General features: G+C 35.9%; 1 protein-coding gene across 1 annotated transcript; it reads right to left on the bottom strand.

Annotated features, from left to right (window-relative positions):
• Window positions 1-25,473, bottom strand: ACMSD (aminocarboxymuconate semialdehyde decarboxylase). The gene is made up of 10 exons (XM_072874757.1): window positions 25,417-25,473; window positions 21,896-21,940; window positions 16,411-16,507; window positions 12,900-12,949; window positions 11,344-11,580; window positions 8,999-9,092; window positions 7,308-7,403; window positions 6,663-6,835; window positions 287-385; window positions 1-63 (listed from the first exon to the last, which is right to left on the bottom strand). The coding sequence occupies exons 1-10, from the start codon at window positions 25,471-25,473 to the stop codon at window positions 1-3; spliced, it is 1,011 nt and encodes a 336-aa protein (XP_072730858.1).
• Window positions 25,474-27,790: the final 2,317 nt, after the last annotated feature.

A 27,790-nucleotide genomic window follows, 5' to 3' on the forward strand; every position in this document is an offset into this window, starting at 1 on the left:
TTATTCAAATTGTTTTCTGCTAAGACCCAAAAATTCCAGAGCATTGCCAGCCTTGAGTTTATCCTGTAAAAACAAAACACGTATATATGTTTGTGTGTGCTTAACTCATATTTTACTCAAATGCTTTTACTCGTGCTTTAAAATGAACTGCTGCAAAGAGACTAAAGGGCCTCTTCCAGTCTTTGCAGAAATTAGTGTCCTACACTGATTTTTCAGTGTTTTATCTCAGGTCTAAAACCAGAAGCTTAAAAAGGAGGGAAAAAAACCCCAAATGTAAAGATCATACCTTCAGTTTATTGTCAAAATCTTCCATTGAATCAATCAATTTTCCAGGTTCCAGTTCCCCAAGTGGAAAAGGGTAATCTGTCCCCAAAATAACTTTGTCCTGGTAATAAAAAAACCATGTTGTACATTTTGTAGTAACATTAAACAATATAGTTGCATGTGTTTTCTGGAATTTGTAATAAACCACAGGAAATTACATGTATATATTGGACTGATTAATTATGAAAGTGAATATGAAGATAATCTTTGGGTTCCAACTTTCATTAGGAAAAAAACAAAGCTTGAAAACAATGACTTGAGTTTACTGGGTGCATTTAAGTTTGAAAAAAGTACAGGTTATTTATTGTTCTTGTGGTGTCTACCTAAAGTTTGGTGTATTTTTATTTGGATACACAGAAAGTTCAAAATGCAAATCCCAGGCCCATGGGAATGAGTGCATATTGCTCAGGTGAACACAATACAAATGGTAATTTCCTACTCAGATTGATTTTCTGTACTGTGGTGCTGGTTTGCAGAAAGGCATCTATTGCTCTCCTGCACTACTCGTACTGCTTCTGCAAGCAGTTTGCCTAAAATGCAATGATTAATCTTGGTTAAGTGTTGCCATAATTAAGTGGCCAATAAATGGTACACAGAATTCCTCTTTCTGTTTCTTGACTTACTTTTTGGTTCTTTTTCATGTTCATTGCATGCTCTGCACTGTTGTGTGCAGTCCAAAAAGAGTATGAGAGTTTTTGAGACATTTCTTTAAGAATCTCAGGAAGTTCTTCATCAAACTCAGAAAAGATGCTTGGATTTGGATTCTTAAATTTGAAATTCTTGACTACGTACGCACACACAGAGACACACACAGACACAAACAAACTTGAAATTATATATATGTGAGAACAATGTGTAATAAAAAATACAAAGCAATCAAAATTATCTTTTGTGTGATACTTTAAAAGCTGTAATAATTGCAATGTGATAATACTTAAAGCATGGTACAATGTAGAATTACTACAAACATTTACATTTTAAAAAAAAAAGGTATTTTATTGAATTCAACTAGTATTCAGCTTCAGATAACAAAACCAAAATCTCATTTACAAAATTTCATGTAGTTTTGGAAGTCTATAATTTTTTTTAAATGTCATTGTCTTTAACTGGGATTGGATATTAGCTGTGCGTTTGAAACACGTATCTGAGAATGAGTGACATGATATGATTTGTTTCTGAAAACAAGTCAGTGAAAAGAAAATTCAATTAAAATCTGTATGCATCATTCCTGTTATCAGAGATGAGAAGAAAGAGGCAGATTCTCAATAGGTCCACATTGCTATAGGTTCATTTTCACACTGGAATGGTATTTCCCTGTTTTATCTACCTTGGATAGCGCATACTGCCAACTCTCTTGATTTTATCAAAAGTCTATTTTCCTTTAAGCTTCATCTCCTGGAGACATGAATATTTGAAAACCACAGTTTTCATTAAAAAGATATGTTTTTAAATGTCTCATGAATTTGAAGTCAAGCTCATGAATTTGGGGCGCTTGTTATAACATTTGAACTCAGTTACCAATACTGAAATAGGGTGAAGAAAACATATTTCAGTTGTTTTATGAAATGATTCGTTCTTCGTATTTTCCAAATGCTGCTTTATTTTTATTTTTTTACCTCCAGTAGATGTCACCCGAGAGTCTCTGAAAGCACCTATCCAAAACCTTATACGACATCCAAACAGAAGATACGCATTCTATTGTTCTGTCCTATATTGTTGTGTTATAATTTATTATAGAAGTCTTGCCATAAGATTAGAATAGGAGACTTTATACTCCTCTGTATACTAAATCAAGTTCTGAGTGTAGATTAAACAAAATATATTTGGATGTGTGTATATTTAAGCAGCTAAAGACATTCTTTTATTTCCAATATTCAGTCTGATACCAAGACATTTTCTTCAGGTATGAAAAACAAATGTATGCCATATATAAAAAAAAACCTCCAACCAATAAACATACTAGCTTTATATGAGAAAATGGGTTTCCAAGTAAAGGAGAAGGAATCCCAGTATTTGCCCAGCTGTTTATTAGTCAAGGTTATGTAAGGCAGGAAGGTTTGCACGTTCTTATTTACATCTCCTATATACAAAAGCAGAAAGAAATCCCACCCCCTCATTGGAATAATATCTATATTATTTCAACTATATTTTTCTTTTCCTCTAACTTAAAGTGTTTCACAGCTAATCATGTGATCTATTAATTAGCAGTAAAATTAAGAGCTGTAAATTAATAAGAAAAAATTAGAAGCAGCATTATTGATCTGCTACTAGTGATATTAGGCTCTTCATTTATACTTCTTGAGCTTCAGTTTTGTACCCATCTATAAAATGGAGATTGCAATACCTGTCTTTAGCAACCAGCCTCAGAGAAGTCCTGTGAAGTCTCTGCAGATAAATAATACTCCTAGCATAATAGATGTATTATTATATTATTCCAAAGGATATCAACAAAGTCAGTTTTCCCAGAGGACTTACAGTTCGATACCTTAATTAGTGCATCTCTCCTTTTAGAAAGGTACATATGGCTAATGATTAACCTCAGTGGACCCTTCTACTCAACAGAACTTTTTTCACAGTAATAGGGACCTGAATCTTAAAATGAATCTCACAGGGCATCAAGCATGAGTTTGTCCTCTTATATTAGTGAAAAATTGTATTTGCCTTGAATCTCACTTTCTTTCCTACTATCAGGACTCATCTCAAAGAAAGGCCAGATTGCTATAGCCAGTTCAGCTCCGACTTCTGGCCAGAGAATGTTTTACCTTTGGGTGATGGCTCTTGAGGAATCACCATGGGGAAGTTTTTGCAGAGATACACTGAATCATTTAATCCCCTGACAACCAGGTTCTTCACTTCTTATAGCCAGTATCATTAGGGATTTTGTGTTTATTTATAGTCACTTCATGCTACCTCATCATGGGGGGAGCGAAGGACTGCAGCAATTTTGCAGTCTTACAGAATTCTCTCTCAGGAATGTATACTTCTGCTTCCTTTAACTGGGATAGGCTCTAATTAACCCGCACCCAAAACTAAGAAGGGATGAAGTTAAATGTACATGACTCATCACAGCTGTCACTGGATTTTAATAAGCTCAAAGCCAACACATTGCATTCTGATGCCAGGTAATGGCTGTTCCCTAAGGACCCGAAGCCACGTGTAAGCACATCTTTACACACACTGATGCCCTTCCTGCACAGCTCTTAGCTATACTCTAGAGAGCTGTCCTATTTCAAACCTTCAGCTCATAAAGTTACAGTGTCATCCTCAAGACCCAATCACATTGTTTTTAGCCCAGCATTTATTAATCTGATATTTGTTAGTCTGCCAACACATGACTACACTGAAAACACTGAGATATTTGGGATTTTTTTAAGCATTTGACTCCTGGAATGGTATTATACAAGAATATCAACTTTCATCAGAAAAAAGAGGGAACTTTTTAATCTTCATGGTTATAAAGTAAAGCTTGAAAATGTGATGTGAATTTTTTTTCAAGGAGAAGATGCCTTAGGCTATGAAAAAGAGAAAGAAAATGTACTTTTTTTTTTCAAGTTCTCTGGAGTGTTAAAAGCATTTAAGTTTTTGGGTTCTGACTCATGACTTTTCACCACTGTGGTTCCACCTGATGTCACATTGCTTGAGCTCAGAATACTCAGAGGAGGATTAAAAAAAGACACCAACATCCTATGTAGTACACTGGTCAAATTTATTACATTAAGAAACTTAATTTCAGAAGTCTGTTGAATAAATTAGACACCAGAGAGGCTACTGCTGAGTGACTTTTAGATTATCGAATTAGAATCCATAACCTCTCTCTCCTCAAACAACTAAATTTCAGTTGCAAAGACTAATCATGGTTAAGGGCCAGAGTCTATGTGTCGCTTGTTAGGAAGAAAGGTAGAGAAGTTACAGTTAAGTGTGGTGCAAAGACAGCAGCTTTCCCACAACAGCCATAGCTTAAGCAGCCTTGAGATGCAAAGCTAACTTGTTACTCTAAAGCAGAATTGCCATGAGACTTGCATTCTATAGATGTTAAAACAGAAAAAAAGTTGTCAGCAATAGATTAAACATCCTGTTGTACCTTCTGTCCTGCTTTGCTCTTGACATCTATAGTTCAGCTTAAAACCAGAATCAGCCCAGGAAAAAGAATCCGTGGGTCTCAGCCATGCTGAGTCACACAGCTTCTAATTTACCAAGGTCTTTCTAACAATGGCAGAACATGTCTCCCAACAGCTTAAAATGGAAAAAAAAAAAAAGAAACAAGCAAGTAATCTTGTCTCCTTGGCAATAAAAAAAAAGTAATCTGACCACCTAAACATGGCAATTTAAAATTCAAGAGCTAGACTCATCCCTGCTATAGTATAACTGCATGTAGAATGAGAATATACTTAGGATGAACATGGTCTAGATTTGGGGAGACTTCATGGAAAAGGAGATAACTGAAGGCAAGTGCTGAACTGTTATTCTATAAGCCTTTGGGTATCTTGTAAAATGGAAGTGCATATCACATCCTGTAAAATTTTTAAATCTATTGTAAAAACTACTTAAAGCCACTTGATTACTGTAAGCTACAGTTAGATTCAAAAGGTAATGCATAGTAAAAAGTCTGGGGCTGTTGACCATGATATTATTTAGAGGTTGGTAACAGAAATTAACAGAAATCAATATTGGGCTGGAGCCCTAGAATTTTGTTAGTAACCCATCTGGTGCCTAAAACTTCATCCCTGACACAGAGATCTCTCCATCAGTGTTCACTAGGACTAGCACTGCCAAAAAAAAATGCTGTAACATGTCTATATGTACGGAAAGAATTTAGCAAATGCCACCCAAGTTGATAGCCACTGATGTTATAACAGCTTTCCAATACTAACAGCTTATTAGCAGATCTTTTGACATGTAAGCTGCCCTGGGTTTTATTTTACTTGTTTCTAACAGAACTAGACTGCATGGTAGTTTCTTTGCACATTTTATGGGGCTCCTGCTATAAATCTATTTTTGGTTCATGGTGGATTTAAGAAAGAGATATTCTCTCTCCTCTCCTTAGAACTGTAGTGTTATTGTATGTGTACATACATATACACTTTACAAAAACTTTCTATAGTATTGTTTCAAGCTGTAGTTGTGCTGTCACATTGTTGAATTTTTCATGAATCTTCAAATGCAAAGTTTTCCTAAAAGGCACAAGTACTGTAGGGGAGCTGCAGGCAGAAGTCCAGCCTCAAAGCTACAGACTTCCTGTGCAGCACAGACTTGAAAACCCATGGATTTCAAAGGGTTGAGACCTGGGCTCAGAGTACCACGATAAAGCAAGCAATAGTTCTGTATTATTATTTTTGGCTGGCCTAGGCAAGTCACTGCTGTACCAGTTCTAGTACAGATTTATTGCAGTAACCTGTTCAGATTGTTAGGGATGAAAATGGGAAACCAACAGTATCTTTTCTGTAGAGAGAAAGAAAACATTCGGCTTAGCTGTCTTTGTGAACTTTGGTCATACGAGAGGCCATGATGACAGCAACAGCCCCATACGTGAGAAAGTACTATGTGAGCCTAGAAACTAATGTACAGGAAACAGGAATACAGTTGTTGAGACAAGAAAGTTAATGTCAGAGCTTGCATTTCTGTTTTTGACATCTGGTAGGTATCTGCCCGCCAGCTGCAGAAACTCCATGAGGTCCAGAGATCAAGACACAAATACAGGTCTCTTGTTGATCTGTAGTGATCCACTGGAAGTTGGCATGAGTGATGCCATCTTCAACCCCTTCCCGAGCATTTACTAATGAGAAAGAATTATTTGAATGTTTTTGGATTTTTCGGTCCCATGCTGTGCCCGATTTAAACAGGTTGCTAAACTACAAAGATTTCTTTACTCTAACAATTAAAATATTTTTGTAAACCCATGATGTTTATTGTGCTCTCCAGGATCCCCACAAAAACTTTCTTTATTATTGACTTTTTTCTGCCTATAAGTGGAAATACAATTTGATTTCTTCAAGTATACACTTGAATTTGAAAATTAAGCCATTTGAAAACAAGGCTCCAAATGAAGCAGTCTTTGCTTGCAGTCCCAATCTGAACAACCTTACACAAGGAACTAGCCTCACTGAACTAAGGTCCATAGTGCATGATTTCCTGGATTAAAACCACCATTTCAATAACTCCATATAGTAGAAACATTATAAACATGGCAGAAGCACGTCAGTTTATAATAGCTCATATTCTGATTTTACTGGGTGAATATGCTGTCTTCTTCCGGCTTTCTTCTTCTCTTCTCCTTTTGCTATTTCATAGAGAATTAAATAAAGAATTACTCACCTGCTTCTGGAAGCATTAAGACTCACCTCTCCTATTACACTTGTCAGCAGCCTTAGTGCATCACCATCATGGACAAGAGAGTCTGTGTAAAATGAACCAAGGTATTTTCTTGGATTCACCTTATTATCCACTGCACACAAATCAGGGCGCATGTTGAATCCATGGGAGATTCGCCCCACTGTGTATGGAAAAGATCCACCTGCAAGAAGAAATTTTTAGTAACAAAAGCTGAAAATATGCAGGAGGGAAAAAAGCCACATTATCAGCAGAGATCCATAAGTTTTACTGTCAGCTATTTAGAAAGAAAGCGGTCTGCACCAGCAATTTTTTATTCCTTCCCCTTCATTAGCTTCTTTCTCAGTTTTCCTCACTTCTTCACTACTGTGATGCCCAAATTCCTCCTGCTGCTTCCTTGTCTCTTTCCCCAAACTATCTCCTGTCTCCCCTTCCTCCTTGTTTCCCTTAAAGGCTATTTTAACAGTTCAAACACTGGCTGAAACAGGCCAGAGAGTGTTCATACAATCAGCCGATCTGGCAGATTATTTTCTTTGGGGTAATAGTACTTAGCTGGTGGCAGGTTTAAAGTGGTAACGCTATTAGCTGGCATACCAGAAAATGCAATTGTACCATGCTCAACTAAAAAACAGGTGTTTCACACGTATATTACTTACCTCCATGTGCAAAGCAAACTTTCAGCTTAGGAAATTTTTCAAAAATTCCTCCCATAATCATGGAGCAAATGGCTATGGTTGTTTCTGCTGGCATGCCTAAGAACAAAAAAAGCTTTATTGTATGAGAGTTTTATTTTTTGATTTTCCTTTTTGAGTTTTACATGTTATTTTAATTTTCTTCAATTAGCCTTGAGCCTACTGAAAAAATAATAGTTACAGAGCAGCTGCCAAAGGTTACGCATTATTTCTATTAGAGGAACACGGAGCTGAACATTAATTAACTGAAATGAGGACACATGACTGGAAGCTAAGATGTTCTGAATTCTAAGCCCAGTTTTTATCCTACACCACTAGAACAGCTGACAGGCAGGTTGGGTATGTCCTGAACTGCACAGTACAGGCTTGATTCCCCAGTTATCCTAGCTCAAAGACAAGTCTGATGCCAGGTTCTCTTCTCACCTGTGCTTCTGGGTTTCTTTTCTGTGGAAAGTGGGGCAGATATATTGGTGGATATTCCAACACAGATTTGGGATTTAGTTATGACATGGTGCCAGTTCCTACAGTTTAGAAATAACCTATCTCTTTGCCACTGGGTAACTTGGATGCCCAGTGTTAGGAACATAACAGCAATTTAGGTTCCATCAGGCCTCAGTTTCTGAGCACACCTAACATATTTAGAATATCATTTAGGCGCCTAACTTCAGACATCCAGCTTGAAATTAGGAACTGAGTTCCCCTCATCTATGGGGGAAACAATACCTATCCAGCTCAAAAGATTGTCTTTCATTAATATTTACTGTATGCTCAGATGCAAAGCCTTATTAGACTTAGTAGGAAAATCTTTTAATTATACTTTTTAAAGTAAATGCAATAATTTTAGTCTCTTTTTAAATTTGTGTTGTTGAGCCTGCTCTGATTAAGACTAATTGATATTGTTTTAAGATAACAGACTGGTGATTGGGACACTAAGATTTGCCAGTGTGTTTTGCAGAATGTATGTTATATGTATATCCTGTATGTTTTTCAGAACACCTCTGTTGGAGGCAGTGCAAAACCATGCAAAACAAAACACTGCAAAACAGAATAAGTGAGGGTGGAATCAGGTCTAAACATTTCTAGGTAGCAGTATAACCTACCTCCTGTTATTCAGCATTGTTCTGATTTACCTAGCAGATGGGGAAAAAAACAGAAACTAGATAATTCCCTACACTTATGGGGAGCTTCCAAAATACATGTTGTTTCAGCTATAGTTGATGTGAACTTAGATTTAGTTCCTCTCTGATCAGCCTATTTCTAGGAAATAATCAAAGAAATTCTAGGAAGTAATGTTTGGTTTTGCCTACTCCTTCATTTACTCACGTTATTTTTGAGGAGCACATTTCAGAGACAATTCACTTTTCCCTAGTCATCTGCTCCTTGTATTTAGGACGAAAGAGAATACTAGATTCTGTTGCTAGTCTGAATAATTTTAATTCTAGGTATTTAAGAGTTAGACAAACTAAACAAGCTTAAAAACAAATGACTGCTGAATTTATACAACAGATTTAATCGTACTACTTGATTTTTTAAAAAAAAGATTGATAGAAAAATCATCTGGTTCTTCTCTGTATTAGTACCTTTGCAACAATCTTCTGGGCATAATCCAGTGACTGTTCATAAATGTAGATCAAGCAAAGTAAATATACACTCACCTATTAGCCAGGGAAACCAATATTTGGACATCCTTCCATCTATCTGCATGTCCCAGGGATGCACAGTGAGACAGCAATTTAATCGTTCAGCAGCCTGCAGCAAAAAGAAAAAATCTAAATCTTGACTAATCATACCAAAATGCATCTTAGTTCTTAGCCATGCTTTAAAGATTACCTGCAAAATTGTACTGAGCATTAGTACTAGTAATGAAAATAGGCCCAGAAGTAAGAACTATAAGCAGTAGTTGGTTATATTTACTCCTCTGGGCCATATCCTGAAGTCCTCACTCAGTTTCAAAGTTCTTTTTGAGACTCCAGGATTGGAAACACTGACGATAATATCTTTTTAGTAAGTCAAGTGTTCCTCAGATTAATGCGTTACAAAAATACTTTTTTGGCTGTGTTTGTCAGCTATCCTGCAGTATAAAACTTGGTTCAAACTAGCATTCTTTTGGTTTCATTACACATATGAGGATGAATTCTCATAATGTTTAATAGAACCATTTTAGGATGCTTTTGCAGAATTGTTCCAGCTGCATTCAGGAATTTTCATTGCTGGTGCACTACATTTGTCCCCTTTGGCCCTCTGCCCGTCTTAAAAAAAAGTTAAAACTATTCCTAATCCACCCTAAGAGTTTGAAATCTAGCTGTATTCTGATCAATAATCCACCTCCACTCAAGTATATTAATTTTTCCAAAACTACTGACATCTTTGGAAAGGAAAACAGAAGAACAATATAGGATGCTGATTCTGACTGAGTAATTTAACTATGTGCTTAAATTTATAGTCATCAGAGTCATTCATATGCTTAACGAGGATTTAACAGCTTCGTTTTGTCAGAGGTATTTCTGGACCTCCTCTTGTTGCTAAGGAGATTATAACACATTTGAAAAATTTGGGTTTATTTACCCATACATGCATAAATAAAGCTGCAACTTTTGGACTGTAGGGAGTAATTGCCATCTACATTTGTAAACTAAAAATAGCAATTCAATAACTGGCTTGGTAGATTGATAAAGTTCATTATCATATATGGCTTAATTTCACAATCTTTATTATCCAGGGATGTTTCTAAAAGTGATAGAGGTTACTTCCTATATGCGTTAAGCATAAGCTGAAGAATGTACAGCACAAGAGAGGGATCCCAGTACAAGAAAGACATGGAGCTACCGGAGAGAGTCCAAAGATGATGAAGGGACCGGAGCATCTCTCCTATAAGGAAATGCTGAGAGAGCTGGGACTGCTTAGCCCCGAGAAGAGAAGGTTCAGCAGGGATCTCATCAATGTATACAAATACCTGAAGGGAGGGTGTAAAGAAGATGGAGCCAGGCTCCTTTCTGTGGTGCCCTATGACAGGACCAGAGGCAATGGGCACAAACTGAAACACAGGAAGTTCCCTTTGAACATCAGGAAACACTTTTTTACTGTGAGGGTGACTGAGCACTGGCACAGTTGCCCAGAGAGGTTGTGGAGTTTCCATCCTTGGAGATACTCAAAAGCCATCTGGTCATGGTCCTGGGCATCTGGCTCTAGGTGGCCCTGTTTGAGCAGGGGGTTGGACCAGATGACCTCCAGAGGTCAGCCATGCAGTGATTCTGTGAATGCATGCATCTCCAAGAGGGGAAGTTGGTAACTGACTGTATATGACCATAAAAACAAATAGTCCAGATGCTGCACTAACAGAATTCTTGAATAAATTGAGCACTCAGAAAAATAACCTCTATGGATCAATTTCAAGCTGACAGCTATAATAACCTGTGAAACAGATACAGAATGTACATTGATTAAACCCCATAATTTAGACAAATGACCATCATCATCTGGGCCTCAGGCTATTTAAGAAATGCAACTCCAATTAATTTTATAATCAATACATTCAGTTTGGAACTTTTGGTCCCATTTGCATAATTCTGTATGGTACTCGGGCTCTATAGGTATCTCTGAAAATCTCAGAGAGTTTGATCATTTATGTCAATAGGATTGGATACAGTAACTTGAACCCAAAAGGAAACAGTGCAGAAATGCTTTATTTGATACTGCACCTATCCTCACAAACCAAGAAAGCAACTCTACCGTGAGAACTCATATCATAAAAAGATTTTGTTATTCATTATTATAAAGTATGTTTCAGAATGTTTTATATTGTATTATTGTCATTATAACCTATAATGAATTATCATATGTACTTAAAGGTGAATCTCTCAGATCACTGTGCAGATTAGAAGACTTGATTGTTTTAATGTATCTATAAATTTAGTTGATGACTGAATATGTCCCAAGATATTTTTAGACAGAATTCCATATCACAGAATTGCCCAAAATAAGGAAAGAGACATCTACTCACAGCATAAATATCGTACAGTTCTGGTGCATTCAGGTCCCATTCATTGACATGAGATCCTATTTGTACTCCAGGAAATCCAAGTTCATTCACGCAGCGATGCATTTCCTTCACAGCCAGGTCTGGAGCTTGCAAAGGTAATGTACCCAAGCCGATAAACCTCTTGGGGTACTTTTTTACTGTAGCAGCTAAGTCATTATTTAATATCTGGGCTAGATCTAAAGTATCCTGAGGTTTGGCCTGGTAGGATATTAAGCAGAATAGTACATTAAAATATAGTTCTCAAATGTTATCACCTTTGGAAGATATTGGATAAATGTCACTGCAAACAATTCAGAGACAGGGTTTGAACCTAAAATTTACTTTACAGTTCTGAATAGCTGGAAACCGGTAGGGCTAAATTCTGCCTCACTTTAAAACCTCTGGGTGCAGTTCTGCTTCTTGTCTTGAATATTTTATCAACTGCTGTTGCCTTTACTGCTCAGGATGAGTGTAATAAAGCCCAGGTTGCTGATGCACTTAAGTATCTGGTCTTTTGTGTAAAGCAGTCCTCTGTTTTTGTTTATGCCAATGCAAAAACCTCAGCATATAATTTTTGAACATAGCAATGAATATTTACTCTCCTATTATTGGAGTTGAAGAGATAAAAATAAGAAGTGTGAGATGCTGGAGCATGAGAATTCTACAGAGAAAACTTGAGCAAACCTCTCTAACATTTAGAAGGCGATAATCATAATTCTAGTAAGGGAACTGCAATATTCATACAATCAGTTTCCTGTTTTTCCTTCTAATACATATTTGATGGAAAACATTCCCATAAATAGCAGAATAAAATTTTAAAGATATGTCACCCAACAAGAAATTCTGAAGATCAGTGGTACCACTTATATGTGGGCTTAACACAATGATTTTTAATGTAGCATATGTGTTTACGTATAACAACTCGACTTGTACGCATAGCTAAATAGTCAAATTGAGAAAGTATTTAGAACAGCATTTTGCTATGATTTATCTTCTCAGACTGTTTTTATTTCTTTGATGCATTCAAGATCACCATGAAGGGAACATATTAATTTAAACTTGCTACTGAATTTTAAGATTCAAAGCATTCTAGGTCAATGAGTCCCATGCCACATTTAAAAGAAAGTAGGACAAGACCACAAATGTATCTTTTACTTCTTTTTTTCATGAGAAAGTACTGATTGATGTTTAGCTTTCATAGAACCTGAACATGTATGTCTACCTGCTAACCACAGATTCATGCTGTGTAAATTCTCTCTCCCTGTTTCCAGCTACCCCCATAAGGTCCTCAGAAGAAATTCTGTTGTTGTCTCATTCTTTCTTACTGAGTGTACTCCAGAGTGGAGCTTTGCCTGGACACTCTGCTGGCTCTTTTGATACCTGGACTATTATTTTGTCTTGTTTTTCACAGCAGAACAATTCCCCGTTTACTCCAGTGCTCTAGTGACTACTTCAATCACCTAATTTATAGGAGGATGCATTTATTTTTTAAAAATTTTGTAACATATGAATTACAAAATATGCTAGTAGGAACCTACCCAGTAGCTGAACATTACAGGGACTGTGGAAAGGACTTGGACTGTCACTCCTGAGTAAGAAAAAAGCAGTTATTAATGTTTCCTTTTTTTTTGATAAAATGTTAAAAATAAGAAAGCACTTTGGTTTGAAAGGCAGAAGGTAAAAGCTTTAATGGTAAGAAAGACTGATTTAACAGTGACATGGATAGAATCTTTTTTTTGCTAATTAAGGATCATGGTAATAAATCTTGTAGTGTATCAGTTTATTAGGACTGGAATATTTTTGCTAAGTAGAAAGAAAAATAACACTTTCACACTCATACTAGATTATTTCTGAAACTAAGTATTTTGGTTTTAGGAGTATTTGGTATGCACGTGTACAGTTAATTAAAATAGCAATTTAATGTTACTCTCACATAAATGAATGTGATGTTAAACCAACAGAATACAGTACCTTAAATTTACTTTGAGGTTGCGTTTATCATATATATTTAATAAATAAATATGCAAATTAGCTCAAAGATAAACAATGTTATGTTAACAATGGTTGTTAAACAATGTTTTCCTAAGTGTTCCCCAAAGTGATATTGTGTGAGGTTTCATTCATCCTGTGTCTGGACTACTGAGGTTGTAAGTATAAGAAAATCTGTCTGTTTTTAGAAATAACTTTGATGTTAGCAATAAAGAGAATTAAGTCTATGTTGTTTGGTTTCTGTTCAAACACAAATTTATACCATAACTTTGTGTGTGACAGGTTACAGGAATGAACACAACAAACCTAGCAGATTAACAACAGAAGCAGCAATGAACAATAATTAGGACTTCACTAAATAGTTACATGCAAAACTGTGTTTTTAAAAAATTTTAGGTCTGATTGTAATATTTATGCACATATTTTGTCATACTTTAAAAAAATTAACTTGGGTGTTAGTAATCAAACTACTAATGCAAAAGATGGCAGAAAAAACCCTAGGAGAATTTATTCTAAGACAATGACCTTGCCAAAGCACTCGAATATTTATCAAAAATGCTTTATCCTCCTTCTCAATATTTTAAGTAGGAAACAAGAGGGGAAGCTGATTCAGGTATCTCTCTTACAAGATCGCATTAATATTATGTGCAGCAGCAATGGTTTGGGGTTAAGGATTAGGTCTACGAAGTTACATATATACCGAAGTACAGCCTAAGTTGTATTATTCACCAATATGCTACTGGACACTTGATTAGCATGTTTGAGAACATTCACTGTTTTCCACAATAAGCATTGTATCTGGTTTCAATCCATTTTTACCCTTCTGAGCAAATTTAACATAAACCTTAAAGGTAAATTTCCAAGCTGAACATTCCTAGACAATAGCTTTAGGGAGAAGAAGAATCAGCACTGAAAAATCTCTACTTTATACCCTCTTCAGAGGATTTTACAAAGGAGAAAATAATAAGAAAAGGCAGTTAGGATTAACTGAAAGATTTTCTCCAACAAAATTGTGATGATTTGTGTCACATAACTGTGATGTTAATTACTTTTACAGCTTGTTTTATTGAATTACCTTGATAGCTTGTTTTATTGAGTGGATCAAGACACAGATTTGTATACCAAATAGACCTAGGACATATGATTATGAGAAGTAATTTAGTCTCTTTGGTACATTGGCTACCATTTCTTAATACTGGCAAGATTTCTGTGGCATTGCACAAAAAAAGCCTTTTAGCAACCACGCTGTAAATTATCTCTCTGAGTTAATAATACCTTACAGTGACTGACACTAGTATTGCTCAGCTGGGAGACTCCTTGCACCTTTGTTCCAAAATTATGCCATGTTTGGAGGTTAAATTTTGGGGTATAATCTATCTTGGCCTGTGTTACAGAAAACAGTCTTTGAACTAAGTAGCTACAGCTTTGCAAACCAAAAAAGAGTAAATGTGGCCCATAGTCTTTATCATTAGAAGAACAGTAAGAATGAAAAACCCTAAGACCTTTTTTTACACTTAATTGTCTGATACCTATTTCTCTGAGTGCTGTAATAAAAGGGGACATTTTTATGGCACAAGTCACCAGATGGTGCTGTAACACACAGTTTTAAATTTTTATTTTTTTTTAACCAAGTGAACTGTTTAGTTTGTGGAGAAATATTGTGATGTTGGCTTTATGATACATTTTCTTTTCTGGAGAGCTGTTGCAAAAATTTGAAAAAATTGCTCCTGCGTTTTCCCTTTGTCTACAGCAAATACATGGGGCAGAACTGTTTTGTAGAAACTTGCCATTAGTGTTGGGGGAAATATCTGAAAAGGAAAGATGCCCAAAGGCTATTTATGATCCACACTGTGCTTGAATGACATAGTAATCCCCAAAATCCCTCAGCTAACTCAGGGAACGATTACAGTCTAGTCAAGGCAGCATATTTCAGAGAGGTTGCAAAGACATTCTAGCATTCCCATTAAATGTCTAATGGTTGGAGTTTGAAATACTGCTTCTGCAGGGTGAAAATTAGGTAGTTGAAAATTACCTAAGTTGTGTTTACATAAATTGCCCACCAGCCCTTGAGTTCCTAAATTGGCCTATGTTATGTGTTGCAGTAAACCTTCACAAGGAGAATGACCCAGAGTATCTCCTTACATGCTATCCCGTGAGAGAAGGAAACAATAATCATAAAGATGCTATTTATAAAATATGTGTTCTTTGAAGTAATTCAGATGTTTATTCCTCATGAAAAGTTGGAGAAGATATTCAAGTTGTGTCTACTGAGAAACTGATGTAGGGAATTATTCAGACCTCAATCTAAGGAAAAATAATCTTTAGTAACTATTTATCTCACAAAAGTAATTTGGAATTACAGTGTTAATAAGAACTAACAAAAATAACTGATCAGACTAGAAGTTCCTTCTCTCACTCTCAGTCTGCCATCTTGCAAACCTTATTTAGTGGCATGTAAGTAACTTGATGGAAAACAAATTTGCAAATTTGGCATCTGGTTAAGTTCCTTTCTAAATCAGGAAAACTCTCTTTTCTGAGAAAGTAATTGTACCAGTTCTCTAGGCTCAGAGTCTTCTAGCAAAAAAACAGAATGAAGTTGCAACATCTAAACAGAAAAAAATATTAGAAAAGCAAACATACAAAAAATCCTATGAGTAAACAGAATCTTTCTAACATTTGGAACAAAAATGAAAGGGCTTCCTCTTTTACGTAAATAACTTTTATACCTGGAATGTATGCTGCCTTTTCTAGTCCAGGGTCAGTCATCCTTACTTATGTCAACTAGTTCCTTACTGTATTAACAATCCCACCAAAATCAGTGAGCCCATGGGGGGAATAAATTGCTACTGAAAATGAGGAAAGTTATGGGAACATGACCCATTTGAGTCTGAATATAAAGCATATCAGTTTTCACTGGCTTTCAACAGATTTAAACTAATGAATCAGTACGGTAAACCTTTGAATTTTGATATTGTTATTGAGCACTTTCAGATGCACTAACAGAGAAGCTGCTGTTATTCTAAATGAGACACAATGATTTAAATTTCTTTATGGAGGTACCTGATAGGTCCATCTCTTTAATCCGTACTTCTGGATCCCAGCAGTTCTCTTGAATAACTCTAAAAACCTTTCCATCCTTCATCATCTTTGCCTGTCCCTGTGAAATGACATTTTCATATATTATAAATGTGACAAAGTAGTACATGCTAATTTATAGTCGCTTGAGTATATTGTGCTCCCTACAGAAATTCAGTGACAGAATTTTATTCTTTTATTTTTATTCAGTAGGTATTTTTAATCAAAGACTATTTAAAAATAGTCATTAATAAAACCATAATTTATAGTTCAGATTTAATTCTTCATAATAAAAAAAATCCCCTTTCTTTTGCAATGTATATCACTCTACATTTGTTTGGAAAAGATACCAGGTACCTTAATCCAAGTTTATTCTCAAACCAAATTTTGACCTCAAAACAATGCTCTAATTAAATCTGTGCTAAATTTTCCCCTTGGGTATGTGTGTGTTCTTTTAAAGTCAATAGCATCACGATGATTCCAGTAACTACAGAAATAATTGTGCAACTCTGTTAATTTCAGTCCAGTTGTTTCATAACACCAGTGATACTGAGACAAAAGGAGACCTGTTATGTTGTCTTCAGATTACATTTTCTCCTTGGGGAAAAAAGAATTACTGAAGAATTTGTATTTGGGAAAAAAAACCCCAAACAAACCCAAACACAGTATAAATCCATTACCTGAATTAGTGTAATACCTTCCCCATATACCACCAATTCCCAGACTTACAAAGTTCAAAATACTATCGAGGTCATGAAATTTAATACTGTTCCTTTAGCTATGAACATGGAAACTTCCTTTTTAAAGTTAATTTTTGGCTGATTTGTCAATTGTCCAAAGAGGTTGAGTAGGCACAGTGTCATCCCATTAAGCAAAGTAAATTGTCTGTTACAGTTGTAGGTATCCACATGCTTCTATGGACTTGTAAAGACAGACAAAACGGTCTTCCTGTTGGCTTACACTTGCACAGGTTGATGAGATACAATTCACCAATACTTGCAACGCCTGAGTATTTCTTGGTTGCTTGAAGCTACTATAGGGATAAATGGAAATGGATGACAGTCAGAAGATCCACATGACCCTGTGTATTTGGGATGGGTAAGGGTGGTGATGCAGCAGATATATTGGACAGAGAACACACTGCATCTGCAGTTGAAAATTGAAAGCCACATGAAAAAACACAGCAGCTATTCCTTCACCTTCAGGGTAAACAGAAGCTAAGCACGGGGCAGTCTTCTGACCCTTCTGGAAAGGGAATTCTCTCTCTCCAAAGGCCACTTTATTTTTCCTCACAAAATCAGTTTATTTAGGATCCCGTCTATTTTTCTAAATAAAAAACCTGCTAAATCAGAATATTCCCTGCTCGTATGCTAAAACAGAAATAACTAATAACATTTCACTACTCCTTGCAGAGCTGAGTTTCTGTCCCCTCCTTCTGAGAAGTCAGACTGTTCTTAACCTTGAATTTGTTATTAACTTCATACATCATTCACAAATATACTGCCCTAATGAATATTTTAAAGCTCTCTTCAACAAATCTAACTGTGCTGCCTGGCAAACTGTCAAGTTGCTTGTTAGCTGTATCACAGGTTGTGAAAATTACTTGAAATATTACAGTCAGTAATAACAACTACATAGTCCTGATCCTCTGGTAAAATACTTCAGGTTCTTGTAAAATTCATTTTCCAACCTGACAGAAAGGTTTACTCTAGCCATACACTCCAATACATTAAAAAAAGATCAGCGCATTGCTGCAGATTGCCTAATAAACAGAAAAATATGCAGGGTGCAAGTAGAGAAAAAGACAGTAGAATTGAGCATTGCATTGCATACATATAGATTGTGGACTTTACTGAATTACTGTATTTCTGTGAACATAGGCGACTTAATTCTTTCCTCAGACATAGCTAAGGCACAGCAGATGACCTGCTCATATATATTTTCTTCTGCTAATACTGAAAACAATATTAGATAGATTGTAATTTTACTAGCAACTTTGACAGTGCTCATACCTAAATGCTGAGATAAATAGTTCTTCTCTGAATGCTGCAACAGGGTTTGCAATATAGGAAAGGTTTCTAATAAGCCATGTGCTGTTCTCATTGAGGAATTAGTGTACAGTTTGCTATTTTCATTTGCATTAACTGATTCTTTGTGAACACACTACAGGTCAAGGCTAAGCTCACAGCATTGTAAGTTAGCAACAACAAACTTGATTATGCAGGAAAGTAAAACATGATCATCTAAATAGATCCATGCTTGTGTATGTAAGGATGGAAAGATCTGGTCCAGCAACACTGTGACTGGAAAATGAGTCATATTGCTATAGTCTCTAGACACTGCCACTAATCTGCACCTGATATTTTTAAAATGAGAAATTACTCAGACACCTCAACTGGGAAGCAATTATCAGAGTTTTTTGCAGTTGTGAGAATGAAACATGGATCAGGAAAAAATTTTTCAGGTTCCAAAGCAATGGATGCAGTGCTGAAAATCTCATAAAAGACATATGAGGTTTTTATTTGCAAGGTTAACACAGCTTTCTAAAGGCACAGCTGAAGAATTCTATCATTCCATTCTATTCTATTCTATCCTATTCTAAACATTATCTGATGTTTAAGCCTTTAATTAATTTATGTGGAAATTGAGAGAGAGATTTAAGAATTAAGTCCAGAAGGCTGATTTGGTTCAGCAAGCTACATTTAAAATTATCCCATCACTAAACTACTCAGTCACATCCCAAATTGCACTTCTTTAAAAATGCATGTAATTATTTTCTTCCAGTTTCACCCTAATGCTTCTTCACAGAATGATATGAGAAACTTTTGCTTTTTTTTAATCTTAAGAGTTAACTTCCCCCGCTCCACATATCTGAACAGGATTTTTATTTTGCCATGCACTTTTTCCATGCAACATTTGCAGACAGAAGTAGGCTAGACAGAATTCTCTGCAGTGTATAAGGCTGTTATTGATTTGCCACAGAGTTCCTTTGCAAACTATTTTTAGCAAGAAATTTTAGCATCAGACCGGTAACAAACAGCTAAGCTGCTAAAAATCTCTCCAACAAGTCTCCCCTTCCTGCACCTACCATGTATCTCAGAAGCTGTGCCATCCACACTTTGGTTCAGCAGGTGGCTCGTTCTCTCCTCCTATGCCTGCTTACACTCAGATCTGAAATTTCAGCATAACGTTTGTTTTCTCCTCATTCTTGGTCCCAACCTTCATATTCTGTGGTCCTTTTTCATAAACGATTGTTAGGCATTTGACAGCATAGCCTTGCATCTTATAGAATGACAACAGTGTGTATACCATTAGGTTGCAATAAATAGACACAGTGTTGTATCCATTTTATCAGCTTTTTTCAGTTAATATATGCATATATACAATCACAAAGAAGTATGATTTTGCAGAGTGACAAAGAGATGAGGGAATGTCTAGTTCCACTGAAATTAACAGGCATTATATATTTAAATACCTTGGTTACCTGGAAGATGCAAGTCTTGCTTCTCTAAAGACAATAAAAGTTGAATCTCTACAGAGAATGAATAAATTAGCCAAGTCACAAAAAGAAACAATGAAGAAGATCGGGTACTATTTTCTTTATAAGGTCACCCAGATAGGGAGAGGCACTGACACCCTGAAAATGCTAAGTACTAAATCTTTCTATCACTTATCATTTTAGTTTTCAGTATTGTCCTGGTTTCAGCTGGGATAGAGTTAATTTTCTTCCTAGTAGCTGGTATAGTGCTGTGTTTTGGGTTTTAGTATGAGAATAATATTGGTAAGTACAACAAGTATAGAATTCCTATATTGAGATCATGTCTGAATTTCAGAAGACAGAGACAGCTTAACCCATGTAAAACACTGTGCATACAGCCTGCCATTATATAACATAGCTGGGTTTAGCCAGTTATTTGCACTCTTCATAAGCTTTAGGTGGGTTATGTGCTGACCCTGTTTGTTGAGCTATTCATACTATTAACTTTGCATCTTTAGTCTTGCAGCTTACTATATCCAAATTTTTCCTTCTGCTCTTACCGACCCAACCTCTGTTGTCTTTGTATTTTTTCCTTAATTATCTGGCTAATACCTTGCATTGCTTTTATCCCTTCCATACTTGTACAACTCACAACATTCCTATGGTAGGCAATTACAGATGAAGTTTTTCAAGTTAGGACAGGTACTTATGATATGAGGTGGAAAGTCAACTGAGGTCTCCTGAGACCTCTTTTTAATGCCATCTTTCTAATCTCCCTCCTTCCAGAGACCAATGCCATTTGCAGAGACAGGCTCTCCAAAAGATTCCTAGGAGTGGGGAGCTGAGAGACCACAGAAGGAAGCTGGTTTCCTGTGACAGTGTTTGAGATAGACAGGGATATCTGAAAGCCAAAGTTATTATATGGTAACAGAGGTAATGTCTTTAAAACTAGCTGGTACAGTTAACCTACATAGTAATGTACAAAGGGAATTATTTTGCCATATCAGCCTTACCTCTCTTAGGTCCTTGTGCCCTCCTGTAAAAAAAGCACTAATACTGATAATTTTTTAATGCTCTTATCAAAAGATAAACTGCAACATTTTGATCTTGCTTTTAGAAGTTTCACATTGTTGTGTCACTGTGAATGTCACTGAAATTACTGCCGATATGCTGTACTCTGAGTGAGATCAGAATCAAGTCCTTAAGGAACCAGTTCTGTCCCCATCAGAGCAAATACATGTATTCTGCAAACTTCAGCATTGGCAGGATGGATTCTGAATGCAGATGGACTGTTAGCATAGACTCATGGCATCTGGAGACATGTTGTTCCAGTTGTACTAACGTAGCTCAGAAGTGCCTTTGTAAAGTTAATAGAGTGGACGGTGATAGAAAGGTGAAGTAAAATCAGACCAAGTCTCCCTTTTACTTGCCAATAAACCTCAGGCTCCTACTTTTCTACATAATGGTCCCCAAATCTATAGATTGCCCTTATTGTTCTGCTACTTGTTCTCCTTGTCATGAAGTTACAGAAATTACTCTTCCCCTTTCACTCAGATGTGAAGACATTGTCACATCTGAGTTCTTTAACTTTTATTAAAATACCAGTTCCTTTTGGTTTTGCTTCTCATACAGATGACTGCATTTAACTAAAAAAAAAAAAAAATCTACGTGTAATCTGCTTTAGGTTGACCTATCTTATTAAAAAGAATTCCTTAGAGCTATCCATTCCAAGTGTTAAAATGAGATGATGATGAAAAATGGATACCAGTTCATACAAGAGAATATGAATTTCACCTCTCAAGCAAAAAGTTCTACTGAGGTATATATATTAGGACTTGGAGTGATATTACTGCACAGAAGATAGACCTCTAGAGAAAGCTGTATCAAAGACATAGCCAGTCTTATTGCCACTTTGCTTTTTAATAGATTTACAGTGAGTTTTTATTCCTGATGACAACACAAGATCAGCTTAGAGCACCAAACAGCCCAAACCTTGCAGTGATGATCCAGCTGTACCCATCCACCATATCCATATCTCTGTGAAAGAAAGAAGAAAAAGCCAGTGCTAGTTAGCGCTCTGCAATAATAATAAAGATCTCAGTTCTTACAATCCAGCAGTACCTTATTCAGGATAAATACTTACGCATATTCTCAGCTTTGAGCCTACAAGTGCCCCATTGACTTCAGCAGAAGTGCTGAAGTTTAACTGGACTGGACTAATGGTGTTTGTAGATCTGAACTTTTAGCTCCCAGTTCAACAACATTTTTAAGTAAGTTCTGCAACTTATTTCAAAGTGCTTAAAGTTGCTTACTATATTGAGGTTCTAACTGGAACGATTTTAACACAGAAAAAATTAAATCAAGCACGTGGCAATATGAAAATCGAGCTGACAATTTTCCAATCTGTGATCAGTTAATCATTAGCACAAAGATGTATTGATTCCACTTTTCAGCTTCCATGATTCAGCAGCAGGACTCAAGGTCAGTCTCTTGTCTGTTAATATTTAAACAGCCAAGAGAAGCTAAAAAGGAGAAGCTCAGATGCTCATTGATTCTTCCAGAGAGAGAGATTCAAAATTGTTTATGCAAAAAACCCAAAACCTACAAAATATGTTGATTTTCTTTTATTTTCATAAATTGTCAGATTAGAAATAAATGAAATCTTGAAATATCATAATAGACTGAAAACAATGCTCAAAATTGCCATTTTTCTGCAACAAAACATTTCAAAGGAAACTGAGTAAAAGCAGGCATTTCTTTCACTGAAGTGTAAACTTTTTGAATACAGTCCTGAACGTCCTGAGATAACAAGTCATTACTTAATGCTGCTGTGAGCTTTCCTAAAGCAGGTGTGCAGAGCCAAGCCTCCTGACTTCAGCCAATCAGAGATGCTAATGACTGAGGCTATGTATGTTTTGTTTAGCTATGTAGCTATGCATATTTTATTCACATTTATAAATTTATAGGTTTTTAATAAAAATATAAAAGATTTCTATTTAGGGAAAATTCTGTGAATGACATCTAATGAGAACTTTAAGTTTTCACAAGCTCCATGCTATAGCTGTGCAGAAAATGAGTACCTTAAAGGCGCTCGAGGAGCATTTAGGCAATAGAGAAACTCACTGGTCTGTTTTTGAACTTTTTTTCTTCTTTCTTCCCCTCAGTTATTAGTTGGATGTATTGACAGTACTTATTTCATTTATTTCTATGAATTTTTATACTTATCATGGGTTCCTAAGCTCTTAAATAAGTATCTTGACAATAGAATTTTCTAGTCATAGGTTCAAGGTTCAGTATTTATAAGGCTGAAGAAAAGAAATGAAAGTTTAGCAGTATGTGTGCATGTTAGGATTGCCTCATTGGCTTTCCATGCATGAGATGTAGAGAACTATGTTAATGGCTTGAATTTTCAGAGGACTCTAGGGAATTCTGAGAGTTGTTTTCTATTCTGGGCCCATTAATAAACCATTGAATCGCTCAATCTTTAGAACAAAGGAACCAAAAACTAGCAGGTGGAAATTAACTCTTAAAATTTTGGTATTTGCCTCTTTATCAGTGTTTAAATAAATGCAACACTGGCCTACAGGGTCTAACAGTAGTGAATTCAGCCTTGATGTATGTCCGTGAACATCAAGGGATTCTTGGGGTGATTTTATCTCAGTGAATTTATTGCCCTTTTAAAGTATATACAGACAAAAAAATCTTTAAAAATCATGTAAAATCAGAATGAAGGAATTTTACAGGTGTTTTTGTAGGGATATTGCACAAACAAGGACAACAAAATCTGAAACAAGTCAGAATAGCCTGTCTTTGTAGTCTGGATATTTAAACTCCTGTCCATTTAAAACAGACATAATTCTTCTAAAAAATATGTCATCTCACCTACATTACCCAGTGTGTATGTGTTTTTTTCATTGAGGAGCTCTTATAATTACAAATAGGAAGTTCAAATAGATGTTTAAAAAGAACTTTCTAGGTACATGAGGAAACAAACATTCCTTTCCAGGAGGTTTTATGCATAACTATGTTATTTTTCACTACTAATGAATACATAATCCTATATATGTTCTTAATGCCAGGTTTTCTCATGACTTTTTCCTAATATGCTGTTTACATTTTCCAGGTGCTCTCTGGCTAATATTGAGCTCATACTGGACTGTCATGCTTAAAATCAGAGAAACACATAACTAATACATATGAAACACTTACCTGAGAATTTGCCATCATCAACCTCAACATAATTAAGTGAAAGAAATGTACAGTGTAAAACAAAGTTTCAGTTAGCGTGTCAGATGCCTAAGAGCATGGCTGAAATAATGGTATTCTTTGGTTGTCAAAGACAGGCACAATGAAATCAAGTGGTTCCATACTACTGTCAGACACAGGGAATGTTCATTCAAACTACAACCAACACAGAATTACAGTAAGGAAAGAAGCAACAATGCAGGTCTTCTCTACTCTGATTTTTTATCATGAATGGAAACATTAAAGAGTTATAAAAAAATATCTATCCTGGAAATCTGAAAGCAATTTTTAATTGCAAATAATTTTATACATATGTGTGTATAACCTATATATAAGTATAATTTAATGTGATCTTTTTCAGTACCCTTTGTAGCATTGGAGATGTGATCCCTTATGAGTCAAAAAGTGATCAGACATCTCTATATTGAATTGTGATTTTAATTATTTAGGCAATAACTCTAAAACCTAATTCAGAATGAGATGACTACATGGCTTTTGATAATCTGAAACGAGAAAAGGATTAGATTTATTACATGAAAACCTAAATGACACTTTCCATTCTCAAATACTTTTCACAGGATCATGAAAATTATTACTGACAAGAATAAATTTATGTCCTTGAATAATAATAATAATACCATGCAAAGATTCAAAGTTCAGACAAGTTGACTTACAGCTTCAGTGTTCTGACAACTGAGATTTTGTATTTTTAATACAATATGCTACTTCTTTCCAGTCACTGAAAAAATAACAGATACTAGTAAAATGATCATCATCATCAATTAATCATACTTAGAGTGACCCCACTCCTATTGAAGTTAATGACTTTCATGCCTGTGGGTATAAGATGTGAATGAATTTTGTCTTAGGTAACATTAATCTTGTCTAATATTTGCTTATTTCTCATATTTAAACCAAAAGTGAATACCCTTTGGGAACCTGACAGCTCTGATTTTATCAAGAAAGTGTAATTTATGCCTCATCATTTGACAATTTTAGGTCTCACAAAACCCCAAGCAAAAATATAAGAATTGCTTCAGACTAAATAAAGAGTGGGGAACAGAGCCCAGTTTTCCACCTGTTTCTTACTGGGACTCTTGCTTTGCAAAGTAACGCATACAAATATCTTAAAGCTGAAAAAAAATCAAATTAGACAAAAACCTAGAGATATTTATAACAGAACCTTTCATTCATTGTTCTTTCAAAAATTACATTGGTAGAAATGGTTGCTGATAACATAAGGCACTGAATATCTAAACTCTTATTACCTTCTTTAGGTCAGGCCATTCCTTAGGTAGAATGTGGCTATGAATATCAATTTTCATTTTTGAAGTATCAAAGGAGAAATACTCTTTCAATGAAAATGTTTTCTGTGTAATTGCTACTGTCCTTCCTGTCCCTGGTTTAGCAGGTTATTAACTTCAGCTGCTGTTCAGATCCACCTGCTGTCTTATCAGGAGAGCTTGGTACAGTGGCCAACCAGGGAGCCTAAATCCCAGAGGAGTGGCTCTCTAAAAGAACAAAGGCTTCTAGCAGAAAGTCCCTGTTAATGCATAAACTACAGCTGACTGAGGTCAAAGGGAAAATGTATATTTATATTGGCACTATGAAGGGATTTATTTTACACAGAATCTAAAATGCAAGCTTGTTTACAGTTGAAAATCATTCAATAAAATTGAATTAGAAAAAATGTATTAAACATGCTGACTTGAATTTCCTCCTTTCTCCCTCTTAGATTCTGAAATAATTTGTAGAGAGCATATAATATACCTTTGGTAGATAGTTATACCTCCTCACCTACTCTCTGTTCCTTCCCTTGCATTTTCTTTAAGGTTACATTAAAAAAAATCACAGAAATATTGAATTGTAGCAAAATCTATATTCTGCACTTTATTTCCCTCTTCTGATTATTGGTTCACTTAGGATATTTACACATGCTGCTGCATACTGGTGCTTACAGCCTCTCAAGCTGGCTCAAGATCTGGCAAGAGAATGGCTCAGATTACCTTAGTAATTAATCCTAGTGGAGCTCACCAGCTAATATTGCAAACAGTTCCTGCATCCTAAGTTAAGCTTGACTGGAGCTAACTCAGATTTTCTGTGAAACTACATCTTATGTTATGCCCTTTACTCAATTTAGTATTATGCTTCTTTCCTCCAGATACCCTTGCCTTTTATTTGTGCTGTATTTTTCTCTGTAATTTATTTCCTCTAGAGTTTTATTTCAATGTATGCTACTGACATGGTGTGTTCTTTTAAAAGCTGGTTAACCATTTCTTGATCGATTTGTTTCTAGTGAAAAATGCTGATTTTTTTCAAAACTAAATGCTGTTGTGAATCTTGCAACTTGAAATCAAGCAACTTGAAAAACAAGTGGCCCATCTTGTTTCATCTTTTTTCCGACTTCGTTATTTTGTTTGGACTTGATAAAAAAAAATTGGACTCGTATTTCCCTGCTTGTTCACTCATTAAGCAAGTTTGATTTGGTTAGTTAACCTTCTTAGAGTTATTCTTCAAGTCAACTCCTTGTGACAGGGTTGGTTGTTTGCTTGATGGTGTGCTTCTCTGCAACGTGAGATCACTGAAGACTGAATGTTCAAAAGAAATAGGAAGCAGCAGCTTTGGGAGAGTATTTCCTAAATAAAGCAGGACAGCCAATAATTCACTTTAACAGATCAAAACCATGGGATTGAAAATAGCAATTATTTCCATCTCAAAATCAAACCCAATCTCTTCAGGACCAGGCTGCCAGGTTAAGCAGCAAATTTGCTCTCTTGCTCCCAAATGTGACAGCTACATTATATGACCTAGCACTATGGTGTTAGCCAGTTGGCAAGGAATGTTCCTACATATACAACAGCAGAGATAAGAAAGAAGTATTGATTCCGCTGTGGGAACTCTGCTTTGTGAATCCTATGAATCCATAGACACGAGGCAAAGAGTTAAGGTGAGTCTTTCAATAAAGAGATGTCTGGAAGACAATTCCCTATTTAAGCATAGAAAGCACAGGTACTAGTGAAGGAGAGGGGCAGGAAGAGATTTGTGTATCTGAATAGTCTCACACCTAGTTTCTTCTCTTAAGTCACCATAGCTGCAGGCTACCATGCAGAGATCAGCAGCATTTCTTCAACACTGTGCTTTACTTTTCTCAGCTCTAAAAAAAGATGTAGTTGTTAGTTGCTGCTCCCAAGACACAGCTTAGCTTGCAAACAGTGCAGTACTCCCACACTGCATTTCATTTAACAAAATACATCATTTGGAAACCATAGCAGTCAAAGGCAAAATTTGTATCCATTTCACTTGACCAAAGGGACGGACATCTGTCTATATCCAATATGATCCACTGGATCATCAGCAGAAAGATCGTCAGTGGCTATGAACAAAAGCACCTTCAGTTACCCAGGCACCCTACCTACTTGGAGTGCTTGGGTTTGAAAAACAGGACACCTTCACTGATGTTTTGGACAATCTGCCTGGTAACAGTGAGTGACTTATGCCTCTCAGTCTCTATGCTGAGTTTGTGTCCTAGTGCAACATGATGGTTTTTAGCATGGCCCTTGCCATCTGTCTCCACCTGGTTGTGAATTCCTGGAGTGTGACACAGAGGTGCAGGAATTGCCGACAGCAGCCAGGAAAACCTGC

Source organism: Ciconia boyciana, chromosome 10, assembly GCF_034638445.1.
Source record: "Ciconia boyciana chromosome 10, ASM3463844v1, whole genome shotgun sequence".
Lineage (NCBI taxonomy): Eukaryota > Metazoa > Chordata > Aves > Ciconiiformes > Ciconiidae > Ciconia > Ciconia boyciana.